Raw genomic sequence first — 17,853 nt, 5'->3', positions numbered from 1 at the left:
CTACAATAGGCAAGCAGCTTGGTGTGAAAAAATCAACTGTGGGAGCAATCATCAGAAAATGGAAGACATACAAGACCACTGATAATCTCCCTCGATCTGGGGCTCCACGCAAGATCTCATCCCGTGGGGTCAAAATGATCATGAGAACGGTGAGCAAAGATCCCAGAACCACACGGGGGGACCTGGTGAATGACCTGCAGAGAGCTGGGACCAAAGTAACAAAGGTCACCATCAGTAACACACTACAACGGCAGGGAATCAAATCCCGCAGTGCCAGACGTGTTCCGCTGCTGAAGCCAGTGCATGTCCAGGCCCGTCTGAAGTTTGCCAGAGAGCACATGGATGATACAGCAGAGGATTGGGAGAATGTCATGTGGTCAGATGAAACCAAAGTAGAACTTTTTGGTATAAACTCAACTCGTCGTGTTTGGAGGAAGAAGAATACTGAGTTGCATCCCAAGAACACCATACCTACTGTGAAGCATGGGGGTGGAAACATCATGCTACGGGGCTGTTTTTCTGCCAAGGGGACAGGACGACTGATCCGTGTTAAGGACAGAATGAATGGGGCCATGTATCGTGAGATTTTGAGCCAAAACCTCCTTCCATCAGTGAGAACTTTGAAGATGAAACGAGGCTGGGTCTTCCAACATGACAATGATCCAAAACACACCGCCCGGGCAACAAAGGAGTGGCTCCGTAAGAAGCATTTGAAAGTCCTGGAGTGGCCTAGCCAGTCTCCAGACCTCAGCCCCATAGAAAATCTGTGACGGGAGTTGAAAGTCCGTGTTGCTCGGCGACAGCCCCAAAACATCACTGCTCTCGAGAAGATCTGCATGGAGGAATGGGCCAAAATACCAGCTACTGTGTGTGCAAACCTGGTAAAGACCTATAGTAAACGTTTGACCTCTGTTATTGCCAACAAAGGTTATGTTACAAAGTACTGAGTTGTATTTTTGTTATTGACCAAATACTTATTTTCCACCCTGATTTACGAATAAATTCTTTACAAATCCTACCATGTGGATTCATGGATTTTTTTTTTCACATTCTGTCTCTCACAGTTGAAGTGTACCTCTGGTGCAAATTACTGACCTCTGTCATCATTTTAGGTGGGGGAACTTGCACAATCGGTGGCTGACTAAATACTTTTTTGCCCCACTGTATATGGAAATGTCAATCAGTTAATTCACCTTTTAGTTGGATTTCAATTAAATCTCGATCAGACAGAGGATAAACATTGCTCAGCATCATTCAATAATTTAATGGAATTAATTCATCTTTTTTTTAAACAAGCAAAAAGTGAAACGAGCAAATCTGTCTGTTAACTCAGACTGAACTCAGTGACTGCATTCATCTGACATTTTATTAGAAGAAGAAGAAACCCATAATATTTGCTCTTTCTTGATTACATGTGTTTAATGTATTTATTATTCTAATAATCATCATTATTATCATTATTATTACACATCAGGTCACCTTATTTAATTATTTAACATAAGTGAAATCAGGAAACAGTTAAAACAGGAACAACTCACATTTTTACATTAAACCAACTTAAAATGATTGACAATGTATTAAGTTTAGCACAACCAGCATTTTTACATTGTTACCCTTATATTGAAACACTAACACAACATTATGTCCAGGCAGCCATGGCTGTTAGAGGTTTCTGGCACAAATTCACCTGCTGCCAATGTGCACAGTAGACAGGATGAAGTTGTTCTTTAGACTTCTTTTAAGATTAGGCTTAAAAGAAGAACTTTCCTTTTTGCTAAAGCATATAGTTAGGGCTGGATCAGGTGACCCTGAACCCCCCCTTAGTAATGCTGCAATAGGTGTATAGAATCGTACTTGTTATTAAGCTCTGTCTCTCTTCCACAGCATGTCTTCTATCCTGTCTTCCTTCTCTCATCCCAACTGGTTGCAGCTGATGGCCCCGCCCCTCCCTGAGCCTGGTTCTGCCGGAGGTTTCTTCCTGTTAAAAGGGAGTTTTTCCTTCCCACTGTCGCCAAAGTGCTTGGTCATAGGGGGCCATTTGATTATTGTTTTTTTTCTTTGTATGCATTATTGTAGGGTCTGCCTTACAATATAAAGTGCCTTGAGGCGACTGTTCTTTAGATTTAGATTTATTTAAATAAAATTGAATTGAATTGAAATGAACTTCAAGTGTTGCTGGATCACAGTTCTTGGTCCCCGACTTTTTCCCACCAGGAGGCTAACCTTTATGGTTTTGAGAGTCTCCTCTGGTGAAACACTTCTGTGATTCTCTCAGTTGGGTCAAGATGACAATAACAATAATACTGTTAAAATGACTCTTGGTTTAATGTTGGTGGGAGGTCAGTATTGTGCGTGTTAGCTGCCCAGCATGACTGCATTCATGTGATATTTTATTAGAAAATGAAACCTATAAGAGTGGGTTTTTGCTCTTTCCTGAGTGCATGTGGTTAATTTATTATTTTATTTAGTTGAATAACCTGTGCAAAGATATTCTGCGCAGTCAATAAATCTCGGGTAAAAAACACAACACATTCATGCTATTTGTGCTAGAAAGACCTCATAAACCTGCACCTGTGTTCTCTGATCCAGCCTATCTACTTTCTTATTCCCTTTTTTTAACACCTTTAAGCTGCGTCTCTATCCCACTCCTTTACACTTCCATTTTTAGATTTCATTGGCTCTGGCTTCTTCTGTTTTTATTGCATCTCTTGTCTTTTTTCACATGCCACTTGGGGATCAAAAGACAGTGTATGTGATTGAGTTACCTACTTCTCATAACAGCTCATTGTCAGCCAGCCACTCACTGCTGACAAGTATCCACTACAAATAAAATGCACATGCTAATTCAGCTCCCCAACTGCAATGTCAAATTATCTTTACATCTCTCATGTAGTACGTGATCCTATTATGATCCCCTTTGTGCCGATACAACTCACGGAGGTGTCTTTGTGCTGAGAGGAGGCGTGATTGCTTTGATAGAACAGTGAATGGGCAGGGGAGATGATGGGTAATAAAATCTTTCTCCAGGAGGAAAATAGAAGTTATAGGTGGAGGGGTGAAATTATGTAAAGGTGAAGTGGAGCATGACCTTGTTATGAAAAACTGCTGTTAAGATGCAAGAGAGGTGTACCACAGAGAGTCTGAGTGTTCACAAGGTGATGGTATACTCAGCTGTAAAGCAAGAAGAAACAGTTGAGGAGAGGCAGCGAATGGTGGTGGTAGAAAAATTAAGGGAAATTCGCATTCCATTTCATTTTCATTACACTTGCCATGTCTTTATTCGAGTCTCGGAACAAAAGGCCAGGTTTATTAGAACCTCATTTCAGAAGCTTTCTGTGTCTAGAGACGTATTTATCAAACAGATCCAATAGACTGTAATGCCCAGTTTACATGTAATCAGTTAAGTGTGTCTAAGATTGGATGCAAACAACAGGAGGAATTTTAATGCGTTTGGTTGGTGGAACATTTTGCAGCATTTACTAAGAGGGAGGCAATCTGTGAGGGTCTGATTTTCTGGGAACGATTTCAGCCACAGCTTATGTAACGGACAGCTGTTCTCAGGTGGAGATTATTTATAATAATAGTACTTTAAAAGGGAATACTTTTCCAACATTTCCATCAACATCACATACAAAATGTCTGTTCTTTACTTTCTGAGCAGATCCTGTATTGAAGAAAACCGTGCATATGTAATCAGTACTTATCATTATTCATGAAGTCATACTGCACACATACTGATAGAGAGGCTCGTCATTTGACCAGCAGATTCTTCAAACCCTGAGCAAAGAAATTTGTTCTCCAAGGTAATAAAAAGCAAGGGTGAAGACAGGCATTCTGTTACGCAGGACTGCAGGTAGGGAACCTTCAAAACTCGAACACTTCTTTCCTCTTGGATTACACATTTGTTACATTTTCATATTAGACTAAACGTGTGTGCAAAGGTCCATGCAAGGTCCATGCATTCAGTGGGATCCCACCTCTTTATAAGGCCTCTATTCTACAGACTCTTTGCATGTCGGTTTTGCACTTTGTATTTTGCACGAATGAAAGAAAGAAGGTCTCTTGTTCAGCACAGTGTGCTGTCTCATCTATATACCGTATACAGTTAGAAGCAATCCTGTAAATCTAGTTGTGAATCTACAATGGTCTGACTCCACAGCAGTTTTTACGACTTCATTTTCAGATTAGTTTCCTCAGGAGCTTTTTGTTATTATGTTACAAAGACCCTCTTCTTCAGTATTAGATCGTAAATAACAGGCTTATCACTGATAATCACAACAGTAGGCCCTCTGCTTTTACACAAAGTGTTGATAAGTCTCCATCCTTCCATCCATCCATAATATTTTCACCTGTGAGCACCATGACTGCAGCAGGGGAAAAAGAATTTAAAAAAATGTGCTGAAATGAATGAAAAATGCTCAGTCAGGTTTTTCACTTAATCAAGTGCGCATGTTTTAACTGTTCCTGAAATGAGATCTAAGTATGCTCAGGGTGCTTTCAGCTATTGTGGTCACTCAAAACCTTTTTAATTTACTCAGGCCTAGGGATGGGTATCGAAAACCGGTTCTTGTTGAGAACCGGTTCCCACTGTTTCAATTCCTTGGAATTGTTTCCCATTTTTGCAAACGATTCCCTTATCGATTCCATTCGCCCCGAATGACGTCACCGCGTTGCGGAGCGTCATTTACCTGGCAGGAAACACGGCGCCTAAGCAGCTCAGACGCTCAAAAGTTTGATTATAGCTACTTTACGAGAACGGATGACAACAGGGCAACTTGCAATACTTGCAAAGTAGATATTTCATTTAAGAGAGGAAACACTACGAATATGCAAAAGCATTTGCTCACAAAACACGCGATGACCTTAAATGAATGTCATGTTTTTAATTCCGCTCCGGACTCGTGAATCTCAACCCAGCAGCAGCGGTAACGTTTGCACGTCCTCTCCCGTTAATGCGGCAGGTAAATAATCAACTAACAGTGCATATTGTGTTAGCGTGTTCTGCCTTATTACAAAACCTGCCATTACTGTGCATTTAGGTGACCATGATGAGAGAGACAGACAGAGTCTGGCTGGCTCAGATGCTGGCAGTTCTCGCTGCAGTCTACCGTTAGCGTCTCCTTTCAGGCCAGGATAGACGAATGTCACCGAGCAGTGACTAAGTTTGTGGTAAAAGGCTGCGGCAGCAGATGCCCCCGATTTTCGGTAAGTGAATGTGTTTAATTGTAGGCAGGGACATTACTGGATATTCTTGTGTAATTGCTACAGAATAATTTATGTTATACTTTGTTATTGCTACAGAAGAATATTTATTTTATTATTTTACATTTACAATTTTTTTTCCTGGGGACCCTGTGACACCCATTGAAGAGCCATAGGCTGGATCTCTTAAGATCTCACTGTTGGGTTTGTAAGGCCATGTTACTCCTAAATTTCTATCTTGTTCAAAGAGAAGATATAAAAGAAAGTTCTAAGCTATTCAACCTTAGTGTTCTCCTTTTTTAAAAAGAATTGATAAGAGAATCGATAAAGAATCGAATCGTTAAACAGAATCAAAAATGGAATCGGAATCGTGAAAATCTTATCAATACCCATCCCTACTCAGGCCTACAGTCAAAATGTGCATTTGTGTTTGCTTTTGTTTTGTTTTATTTTGCTTTATTATATTTTTGCTGTTTTTACTGTCTTAATACATCATAAACCTACACAGGTTTTTATGTTTTTATCTTCTGTGTTAAGCACATTGACTTTGCAGTTCAAATGCACTATTAAAATAAAATTGCCATTGCATTTTGTAATAGGCTAAACGTGTAGCTAAAGTCAGCTTCATTACTGTCATTTTAATCAGCACATCTAAGAAGTAATTGCGTCGTACTTGGATTGTATGCTGTGCATTAATCTTTACCGTTCTTTGGGCTCAACTCCATCTTTCAATGCAGTCAGACAGCCCAACACAACACTATTGTTATCCTGATAGTAGCATTCAAACTATTTCCAAGCTGCTGCTCTACACTGCATCAAAGTTGACTGCACAACCACAATAGCATGTGACAAATTTACCATGACTTAACAAATAAGTAAAAAAAACAGTGGCAGTGCTGTGATTTTAAATTTACATTCTAAATTATCACTCGGAGGAAATTAGGTCATTTATATCTATGTCAGAGAGTTCATCCTGATAGCTGAGAAGAAGGCATCACTGTTACTGTGTTTTGTAATGAGGTCAGTGCTTTTGTGAAGTGCAAGAGAAAAGTAGTTGTGGATGAAAGTTTCAATAAAGCACAGTACACGCCACAAGGTCACAAGTTAAAAATGAAACTCAGGATATCTTCTTTAGTAAACAAACTCCAGGTTTCGTTAAAGCATGTATGTTTTTGTAGGTTGATGTAAATGCAGCGTCCTCATTTGGCCATGATGATGTTTAACCGTCAGTTAAACTATGCACACTTTGAACTGAAGAACTGTTTCATTTCATTTTCAAAAAATGGTTTAATGTGTCTAAATGTTTGTGAACTGAATGTGAGTTTTCACATTTAAAAGAACTGACTGTGGGTGTACACAAACTCCACACAAATACTCGCACATGTTTGGAAGCTCTGACATGGTGAGATGAAGCATGCGCTGCATTACCATGAGGACTGCACTAGAGTGGTTTCCTAGCCTGTGTGTTAGCACAAACACCATTATCTCATAGGCAAAAATGTCCCAGCTGGACACTGTTTACTTTGCTTTGTAAAGCAGGCCACCAAACAGCCAAATGGATCTTGTTATACAAGGTGATTACCAGTAGCTATTTTTATGTTTAATTGCCTCGCAATGTTATACTGGAATCTATTTTTTAAAGACTGCAAAGTAAGTATGCCTTCATAAAATGTTTCTATTATTTTTCAAGTTTAATTTTCCTGTTTCTTACCTTTGCCTGTTACTTCTCTTTATAATTGCACATTGTTAAGCGTTTTAAAAGTGTTTCCTGGAGCTGCATTTAAATTTCAAATCAGGGCTCTAAAACTTCTCCCTCGCATGTGGATAGTCTCTTATATAATAACCTTTTTTTGTGTCAGTGGCCATGACAACGGGACAAGTTAGTCAGGGCCCTCGTGGCTACCTAGCAGCAAATTGAGAGCCATAAGTGGCTTGACTGCTGAGGGCAAGAGCGCATTTGTGATTATTACAAAGGTCACCCTTAAACACAGGAAGGCCCTGTGTTAAACTTCCTGAACTTGGGGTATATGTAAACACAAATGCACGAAACATATGCACTGACACACTTACTTTACTTACATACAGATGTATTTATTAAAGAATAGGTGGAAAAAGATAAGATTTACTGGACTGCCCTGGATCCTAGAGGTGCCTCTTCAAGACATTCAAAGAAGTCCAGTTGCTTTCTTTTCCAGGCTCCTAAAACCTGGAAAGGAAAGCAACTGGACTTCTTTGAATGTCCTGAGAACCTACACAGATATGTAACCAATTCAGCTTGTGTGGCTTTAATCACAGATGAAGCAGACTACTAAATGCAGGTAAAAGGGCCCAGATAGTGACGGTTCACCAAACCATCTTCAACCCCAACATGATGCTAAAATGAAAAATGGAATAAAGGACTAAAGGAAGAGGCAGACAAATATAGAAAGATGCAAAAGGTAGGTGGTGCTGGTTAGTTGAGTCACTACCTTGATTAAGACAACTCAACTAAATCCCAGTTGTCTCTCGACAACATAAAAGTGGCAGCACAAGAGTCTTTGTTTCGGTCTTTTAATTGTCCGCACCTTGTAACAAAGTCATAAAGGCCACGATGCCATGCTAAACCGGGACTGATAACATAGTAAATCTTGTACCTGCGAAATTCCTGTCAACATGTTGGCACGCTCATATATTTTTGCCCCCTAAGCACAGGTCACAGCCTTGTTTTATTAATTCATATTTTCACCATCTTCTTTCAGCTGCTTCCTGAATTATCTACCTCTTCTGTATGTCCTCCTTAATGACATCTATGAATCCAATCTGTTGTCTTCCTCTTTTCTCCTGACAGATTCAACTTCACCATCCATTTTATATTTTTCTATACCTTATCTTGATATCTCCAAACCATCTCAGCCTTTCTTCTTTATCTCAAGCAACTTACCCTGACCTGTCCTGCTGCTATACCTCATTTCTAAAACTGTCCACCCTGGATCACTGTCTACAAAGCTCTTCAGCTCTGTCACCTCCAGGTCTCACTACCGTCTTGTAAATCTTCCCTTTCGCTCTTGCTGCTTTCCTTCTGTCACAAACTGTCCTGCCTGCACTCTCTTCTTCACCTCTCTAGTGTACTGCCCATTGCTTTGGATGGTTGAGTGCAGGTTTTTAAGGTAAGTCATACTTTTGATATTTGTTTTTATTGAGTTCAACTTTTACATCAAAGGGCCTTTCCATTTCATCATCAACTGTATAACACTCTGAACTGTTGATCAATTTTGTCAAAATTTTTACAGCTCACAGGTACATGCAATAAATTAATGCATACATTACATGGGGCGCCTCTGTCAGTGCGCCCCAGCGTGGCTGTGGCTACAAGGTAGCTTGCCATCACCAGTGTATGAATGTGTGTGTGAATGGGTGGATGACTGGATGTGTAAAGCGCTTTGGGGTCCTTAGGGACTAGTAAAGCGCTATACAAATACAGGCCATTTACCATTTACATATTAAGTATTAATGTATAAGAATTTCAGAGACATGCTCAGCAGTCATTTTTACTGTTTACTCTTTAAATCTAAGGTCAACCCAGGGACTGAAGCGTTGTCGACACATGCCCGGTGATTGTAATTTATACTTTTAAACTGCATATTTACAGCTTTACACAATGACACAAATAAGTATACATATTCATGTCTCTGTTCATGCTTTTAGTGGTGCATCTGTACAGAACTTAATGGCTCTAACTGGCATAAATTGATTTTTGATATATAAATACACCACATGGAATAGATTTTTCCAGGGGTCATTTGCTGCTTGTTCTAGTGTAAATGTACTGTAACTTTATACCAAAGCCAGTTAAACCCCTCAGCCTGTTTTATAAGCAAGAATCAATGTAGCAAACGACACCATCTAAACAACAGACATATACGAGCACACCTTAGTGAAGGACGTTCTTATGTCTTTGGTTTATACGAGGGAAAATAGGAAAGGGAAAAGTAACTGTGACTACAATAAATCCACATTGCTATAAGAAAGATTGTTTTTGGCTTTTCAGGCATTCATACTTCTCACCCTGTTATCTCTACTTCACTGCAGGCATACATGTGTTGTTTGCGATATGCAATCTTAGCTGGAGTAGTGTGTGACAATGGTGTCAAATATTTGGGTTTCTGTAACGGAAGATGTTGTGATTTATGACTGAATCCGAATACGGCTTGTAAAGAAGATCGTTTTTTCTATGAGTCACTGATTGTTATCACAAACAAAATCCTACTGAATATGCTGCATGTGTCTTGCACTCCTGATATGCCTGCTATTGTCTCTGTGGGTGTTAGATGTTATAAGATAATGTATGACTCTATTTGTTCTTCTGGAGAATACTCGGTGCCCATAAATTATTCGGTTCCAGACAACAAAACACACACATTTTCTGGGAAATAATTCACAAGTTCACACCCATGAGAGAGACATACAGAGCAGGGCTATTTTTAGAGAGCTCTGGCCATGCATAAGCGCTGTCCACTAGTAATTGCATCATATAGGTATGTCATCAGGAACAGAGTAGTGCGGTGTAAGGACGGTATTGCAGCAGAAAGCGATGCTCGGCCCAAGGCTGTGTGCTGCAGTGTAGAGGACAACGTTAAAGTGTTTAGTCTACTCACTGCACTGGTGGTGCCATCTGTGTCTGTTAGCCTCTGGTGCAGGTCAAACCAGACCGTCTGCAAGGAGAAGCACAACAACAGCAGCAGCAACATGTCAATCTACAAGACCAACGACAGCAACTACTACTACTACTACAACTTGAAGCACACATTAGCAGCTCACAATGAGGATTTTCTGGACATGCTGCAGAGACAGGCACAGAAGGAGGACATGTATTTTACAGATTAAGATAGGGAACGAGGAGGAATTGGAGAGAATCACTGAGAGAAGCAGACATGAAAGATGTAAACATGGAAGACAGAAATCCCCAATCCTGTTGAACATCACGGGGAAGAAGATAGACGTGAAAGCATTTAGGGGAGTTGTTGTTTCTTCTTTTAAAAAGTTACTAACCTTCTAGTTCCTTAGTTACAAAGTCTTGCATGGTTCTTTTTCTTTTTTTTACATTTTACACATAAGGAAACAAAAGACGATCTCTCACTTCTAGCTCTCTGACACTAGACAGTCTCTAAAAAAAGCCTGAAAGCAGAGTTTAGTTTCTGACCAAACACTTTTAGGGACGTCCTGTGGCTTCCTGTGCCAGAGACTACTGAGCCTGAAATAGGACAAAAAAGGGTTACCAGTCAAAAAGTCAACACCCCCTGAGCAGTTGAATATTCAAGAAGAAGAAATGCAAACAAAGAGCAGAATGTGTTTTACAGTGTAGCGCTAGCAAGAACTGGTAATAATCCCCTAGGCCCTCAGCTATCTTTTAAAATTTCCACCTGAACGACATCCCCAACTGGAGCGACTATAAAGCCAAAATGAACATCCTTGAGCTCTATGGATGAGAGATACTTGGGAGAGCCTCAGTTCACACCAGCAAGCCAAAATATCTGTACAACTCGGGCAAAAAATAGTTTTTCGTTTAAATTTCTACCCAATCACGACTGTGAATCAGAAAATACATAACCTCGTAGCAATGAGCCAGTAAACTTTTTCTCATCCTGTGCATTTTACAAAGGCCAAAAAACAATCAGACCATACTTTAGATAATGGGCATTGCTCTTACGAGACAGCCATGCTTCAGGGGACGGGTTTAGCAAAAGGTCAATTAAGTGAAAGGCACGATTAAATTAAGTTCAAATATATCCTTCAGGCAAGACAGGAGCAAAGCCAGGTGGCACAATAGTATAGTGACTGTGTACAACGATGGCACAACATTGATTTTCAGTTTTCCCCTCCACTTTCACTGCCTGTGAGCAAGCGTTATATAAACCCGCTCTAATAAATCACAGTAAGCGCTGCAGGTGTCTGTCACCAAGGTGACTGATGACTAGCACTGTTTGAATAGTGTCTGTGGAGCTCCGAGGGCAACTGAGACTTTTACCAAACTCAGCAGGATCACGGCGTCCGGCACAGTGGGCAGGTGACACGCAGACACTCACACATACCAAATCCTAGGATGAATGATTTAAACCTAATGTGACACAGTATGGTCACAGCTGGACTGAAATGAAAGGTGCCGTGTGTTGTTGGCTGTTCAGTACATAAAAGACTCACTGCCTGCTATTTTCCTTACTGCACATGCTACACTGAAAGACATTTTTGTGAAACAGCTTTGTTTACCCATTGCTGTTTTCTTAAAAGTGCTTTACAAAGCAGCAGTACTAATGGCATGCATTCCATTAAACCTGCATTAACATTTGTTTTCAGCAATGCAAGCTCACTAACAAGCTCTTCTCACAATGCTAATGTGTTACTGCCTCACAAAAACGATATAGCTAACATGTTAGCATTCACTTGAGTTGTGAGTCTGCCTGCTTAGCAAATTAAGGTCGAATATTCAGCCCTCTGTTTATCCTCACTAATGTTCTGTTTGAACTGCACTACATTTTGTCAGATAAGATTAGTTTAGGCATTTACAAATCAAATCAGCTGCTTTCTTTTACACCCTGCATCACTTGGAAGATCTTTCCAGTAAAAAACTGCCAAAACATGATCTAAAAAAGGTTTAAATAATATTAACTTTTTTATGTTCTTAAGAAAGATAGGAAAGATGCTCAATCAGCCAGGTAGGGAAATCCCAGGAAGTTTCGTCACTCATCCATCAGGTTTAGGTGACTGGAGGTTTCCTTAAAATTTGCATAGAGAGCAAAATTAGCACCACTGACCAACTGACCAGCTCTGTTTCGTGATCATTAGTATGCAAACTGTTATGACCATTGATCAGTGGCCATGAGAATCATTCATAGAGAGTTGGGGAATGGCAGCAACCACAGCATTGTAAGATGGCGAAAGATATGAAACCTGCAGTTAGCTGAGACTGAAGAAGTCATCTTTGAGGAGTGAAGAAAAGTTTCTCCAACTGATTCCATCAGCTCAGTTGTCTGCTTGGGCTTCTATTGGTCATTTGCATGCCGTTGCTTCTATCAGGGAAACAGGAGAGGGTAAATTCTGACATACTTTCTTATTGGCGAAATCTTGCAGTAATGCATCTGAGATAGTTCAATAATAGATTCATATTTTGTAATATATCTATATTTTTGCTAAAGCACTTTCTGGATGGATGCAAAATGCATTTTGTTGCCTTGTACTTGTGACATGTGCAATGATAATAAAGTTAAATTCCATTCTATTCTATTCTAAATCTTGTCCCAGATGAACACCGATAAGCCTTCACTCATGCATGTGATCCTTTGTTGCTACAAAACTACTGATCTTCAAGTTGGATAGGAAAAACACAAAAGTACAAATTTTAAGCTAAATGCATTTCCCCAAAATATACTTAAGATAAGATATAATTACCTTTATGTTTTAGTACGCAGGGGAAATCAAGATTCAGAGTATATATTTGATTGTAATTGAAACAAAGTTGTTTTAGTGGAAATATTGTAAACAGATTCACTGTCTTAATTAGCAAAATGTTTGCAGCACTGGTTACCTTTTACATGTCTTGCAGTTAATGAGCAATGTCAACTGACATCTAGAGTCACGTTTGTGTTAAGTCAGGGTATGATTTCCATTCTTTTCTTTGCCCATATTGCACACAGTCAAAGAAAATTTGGTTATCTGTGGTATATATATGTTCACATATATATGGTATATATGTGGACAACCACACCTTTTAGTCTTTCAATTCAGGTGATTTCAGTCCTGTTGTTACAGGTGTAAATAAATCAAGCACCTAGCTATGCAGTTTGACTTTACAAACATTTATGAAAAATTGAGTTGTCGTAAAAAGGTCGCTGAATTTGAGTGTGGTATTGTATTAGGATGAAGAAATTTCATCCTTCCCATATATTCCACGGTCAACTGCAAGTTGTACTAATGCATTTCGGAACGCCAACAACTCAAGTAAAATTCCAGAGTGGGATCACAGAGTGCATAGGAGCTTCATGGCATTGGTGTCCTTGTCTGTGCAGCTCCTGCAGGTGTAAGCCGTAATTGGTCCAGTACTTTTATCCACATAGTGTATATGTCTGCATCTCAACATGCAAACTGAATGCGATGTGTCCTAAATGTGGAAAATTTTGAAGATGTTAAAAATTTTGAAGATGTTGCAGATTATAAGACAGAACTGTAATAGTTTACTATTTTTTCACATTCAACTTGACAGTAATTTTAAAAAATAGTTAAAAAGTGAGCATAAGCATTGCCATTTATGTGGCTATAATCAAGTTATCAAACACAACATCACATACTTTTGCTGATAAAAGGAGAGATTGCATATGAGCCTCTACAATGAAAGCTCATTATCCTAAGAGGGATGTTTTCAAGGGAAGCAAAATTTCCTGGTCTGTGGTGCACGGAGACTAATAAATGATGATATTTTGTAAGTAAGGAAAAAGGATGACAGTAGGAGAATGTGAAACTAAGACTGAGCAACAGAGGCTCCATGATTTTGCCACTTTAAGGAGGGTTTGTAGGTAACAGGATTTCCTGTGATATCCAGGCAAAGGGGCCAAAGTAAGACACTATTTTCATCTCACCATGTACAGCATCACTCAGTGTGTAGCTGGCTTATTATTCATTGAGTAAACAATTCATGATTCACTCCGACGCAGTGTGATAATATCTTCTCCTTCCAGACACCTGCACAGTCTTAATACTAAAACTTGTGCAGGTAATACTCAACAAAACAGAGAGGCAAAGACACATTTAAGACACCTCCACAAAGCTTTTGTTTTGATCCAGTATGATTTCTGCAGTATTCTGTACAGCCCTCTGTAAATTTAATCCAGCAGAAAATGCCTATTCATGTGCTTTTCTATAGCTCTCATTATTCTGAAAGCTCATTTTCCAACAGAAAAGTTTGGTGACCTATTTTCTTTTTCACGTGCAGCGGATTTCTGCTGTTCCCTGTTGTTGGTCCAAGTGTAATTATACGAGTAATTTGTCTTCTTTTCTATTCTGAAATCAAAATTTTATCAAGGTGGAAAATTGATTTCAGCAAAACCTCCAAAATAAAAGGCATCACACTGAATTGAAAACAGATACGCAAATTATTTTAGATTTCTAAGTAAATGAAATTTACGCAGTACTAGTATTACTTGGAAACTTCTAGTTACTTCTAGTTACCCCAATTTGTGATCATTTCAGATCTCATTTGTCATCCTAATCATGCGACATCCAACACCAGTGAAGAAAGGATAAAGAAAAGAGAGAGAAGAGCAAAGATGTACCAAAAACACTGAACAAAGACAGCGGTGCCACATCTGCTGTCTGGAAGTCTTTGGCTGTTATCTTCTAGCATTAATGTGGCATTATGTCCACCTGTTAAGTAGAGACTCTGAGGCCTTGTCCCAGTGTTTAAGTTTTGTTCACAGAGCCTTCAGTCGATTATTTATTATTTTTCGTGTGTGGTTTTATTTAATTTATGTTTTATTTCTTTTGCATGGTGACACTAAAGTGTTTTATATTTGATAGTAAAACTGACCATTATGAATATAATGCATAAAAATAATGCAACATACCATTAAACCGCCTGAATCTTATAAAATTCCATGAGAGAGTGATATTATACCCCTCTCGTCAAACTGACAGGTCATTAATTATTCATGAGCTCCGGAAGTAGGAAGTAATTAAGTAATAAAAATATGATATTCCTAAAAATATGATATTCATAAAAATATGATATTCCTAAAAATATAATTGATTATTTAGAAAGTTTCTTATATATCAAAATATAGCATTCTTTTATTTCTTTAAGCAATTAAATTTTTATTTTTATTTTTTTATGCTCAAAAAACGCCATCTGGTGGCGGGTCAGTGTGTGTGTGTGTGCGCGCGCGCGCGCCCGAGGCTGTGTGTCTGTGTCTCCGGACCGTGCTCTCTCGGGCTCCGTGCTCATGTGTTTAAAAATGTATTAAACCATATTAAAATTGTTTAGTTAAACTTGTGCTTTTGTAACGTTCAGTATGGCCACAAACACATGCTGCATGCCTTGGGGGAAAACTTTATTTCGATTTATATGCATTTGTAGATTTAGAATAAAACTCATACTCAGAAAAAACTCGCGATCCCCTAACCCTAACCCTCCTTAGAAACATAAGCAGGGAAAACTCCTTAAAAAACCCTCCGCGATTTCTCCAAAACCCTACAATAACTTGTTAGCTACCCCTCTATTCCCAAAACCTTATATTCGATAACAGGGAAAATCCTGAAAAAATCCTTAGTCTTTTTTCTCAAATTCAGCGCCCCGCGGCTCCCTTCATGCTCAGCCAAACAAAGCCAAAACTCCTTTAAAAAAAAAATTCTCCGCGATTTCTCCAAATCCCTAGAATAACTTGTTAGCTACCCCTCTATTCCCAAAACCTTATATTCGATAACAGGGAAAATCCTTAGTCTTTTTTCTTCAAAAACTTCCCTCTTACTAGCAACCTCTAAAATTCAACGCACACTCTAAGTTCTACCTCGCTCTTAATCTCCGATCCACAACTTCTTGCAGAGCACAATTTTTTCCTGCTTGTTCGCTCCCCGCTCTGCTCCCGAATGCGCTGCTTACCTCGTTCGAAATTTGCGCCGGAGACCAACTCCCCCCCTTACTTCGCCCCGCTGCCAATCACATAACTATTGCACCGCTCCCTTCGCACCCCGGTTAGCCAATCCGCTCCAGGTCCGATTTTTATGATCTCCCGCTCAGGTTAAGACTACCCCCGAGCTCCCACAAGACCCCTGCCTTCAGCCATATCAACAACTGGAACCGCTCAGACTGCTTGCGAGTTCGCATAGGGAGCGGCCGATTTCAACAGCAACTTGCGTCTCTTTCCTTATCCGCATATCATTCGGTAAGTGTTAATCTTCCTCTCTAACTACATTTTTGCATTTTCCTTTTTACCATTCTGTCAATCCTTTCATTTAAAAAAATAAATAAATATCACAATGGTTTGTAACAGGTACAATACACCATCCATCCATCCATTCGCCTCCACTTATCCTTTTCTCAGGCTCGCGCGGTGCGCTGGAGCCTATCCCACGTACAATACACTTTAAAATATATATAAGCTCCACTTTTAACTCCCGTAAAAGTTTATACATTACATGTCTACATCACCTATCATGGCCTCATCGGGTATCTCATATCATCTTGTTATTGTTATGTTATGCTCCTTTGATATTTTGCTAGTTTGCGTGTTTTAAAACTCTTTTTGTTTTTCTTTATATTTTTAGACCCAGATGTGTTAACCTGATCCCTGCGAAACACCAGCTCTGCGTGGATTTTGACCGCGAGTGACCGGATGTTGTTTCCGGCCTGAGGTTGCCTGAAATGCCGTGAGGCTCGTTTGAAAGATTGCGCCCGAGACCAACTCCGCCTCCAAGGCATGCCTACCTTTAGCTGCCACCAGTGAGATATCAGAGCCGGGCTCCACATATCCAATCAGGAGCACGAGCAAGACAGCTTTTGCAGACTCTCCAGAAATATACAAGTCCTTACCAACTGCTCTGCAACCCAGTGTTTCTGGTCCCCTCACTAACATCGCTTTTTGAGATATTTTTTATGAACCACCAAAAAAGCAATTTTACCCCACAGTACAGAAGACTGGGTCTGAGGGCAGCAGCGGGGACAAATGATTGTAATGAAGCGACGGACATTTCATGGCTGGTCTTGCATAATCGTGAGTTATTATGTCATATGGTGATAAGTACATAGTTTTGCAAGAGGCATACAAGCACTGTGGAAAAAGTAATCATAAAACTGTTTTTGTGAACACCCTACGTTATGCTTTAAAAAATGTGATATATGTAATGTGTTCATCAAAGAACATGATTTTTTTTTAAAAAACTTTTATTCTTATGCTTTTAAAGTATGTCAGATTATCTTAAAACACTTATTTGTATGTTATAATGTTTTTCTTACACCATGTGTAATTTTTATAGACACCTTATTCATTGTATCAATGTGTAATTATGTATCTTTTGATAAATAAATAAAATATTTAATCTTGTATTTGTGTACTTTCTGGTGATTCAATAAAAAATTAGTCACATATCGCTCTGATAAACACAGATGGCTGAAAGAAATGTTTGATGGAACAAAGGAAACAAGTGTCTTGCTGCTAAACTTTTAAGTCACCATGGTTTAAATGAGAAAGTCTGTATGTAAAACATGAAAAACTCCATATCAGTGATATCTACAAAGGTGTACTCATTTCTTTGTAATGGTACTTTACTGTTCCAATGAAACAAAAAGAAAATCTCATTTTTAAAGTACATTTTTCGGCCATCCTGACCTATTTTCAGGGGCAAGAATGTTGATGTTAGACTGTGTTTTAAATCAGGTTGTGTTATGTTATGGTGAAATTTAACTTGTTCTTTTGTGTAATTGCACATGGCCCAGCAAAGGACCCCTTAGTAAGCTGTACAGCATAAGTTTTCAATTCACTTTTGTCAGAAAACTTCACAGTATGAGAAGTTACAGCACAGTTTCTCCAAACGTGTGGTTCTTTTTCAGCCAGCGTGCTTTTAGAGCATCTACATTAGCTCATGTAGTAAAAGTACAATCAGTAAGTGTACTTTAACATTTGAGATTCCGAG

The 17,853-nt window shown here is 39.2% G+C and overlaps 1 protein-coding gene and 1 long non-coding RNA gene across 2 annotated transcripts in view; one reads left to right on the top strand and one right to left on the bottom strand.

Annotated features, from left to right (window-relative positions):
* Window positions 1-17,853, bottom strand: part of necab2 (N-terminal EF-hand calcium binding protein 2) — a 165,123-nt gene that overhangs the window by 34,395 nt on the left and 112,875 nt on the right. The window contains exon 9 of the mRNA XM_080874714.1: window positions 9,837-9,893. Coding sequence (XP_080730840.1) covers window positions 9,837-9,893 — 57 coding nt within the window. The remainder of the gene's footprint in view (window positions 1-9,836; window positions 9,894-17,853) is intronic.
* LOC308391919 lies at window positions 15,101-17,264 on the top strand. The gene is made up of 2 exons (XR_013970726.1): window positions 15,101-16,106; window positions 16,489-17,264. It is a non-coding gene; the product is annotated as an uncharacterized lncRNA (long non-coding RNA).

Source organism: Rhamphochromis sp. 'chilingali' (genome assembly GCF_963969265.1).
Source record: "Rhamphochromis sp. 'chilingali' genome assembly, chromosome: 2".
Lineage (NCBI taxonomy): Eukaryota > Metazoa > Chordata > Actinopteri > Cichliformes > Cichlidae > Rhamphochromis > Rhamphochromis sp. 'chilingali'.
This window is presented reverse-complemented; position numbering and strand designations above follow the sequence as displayed.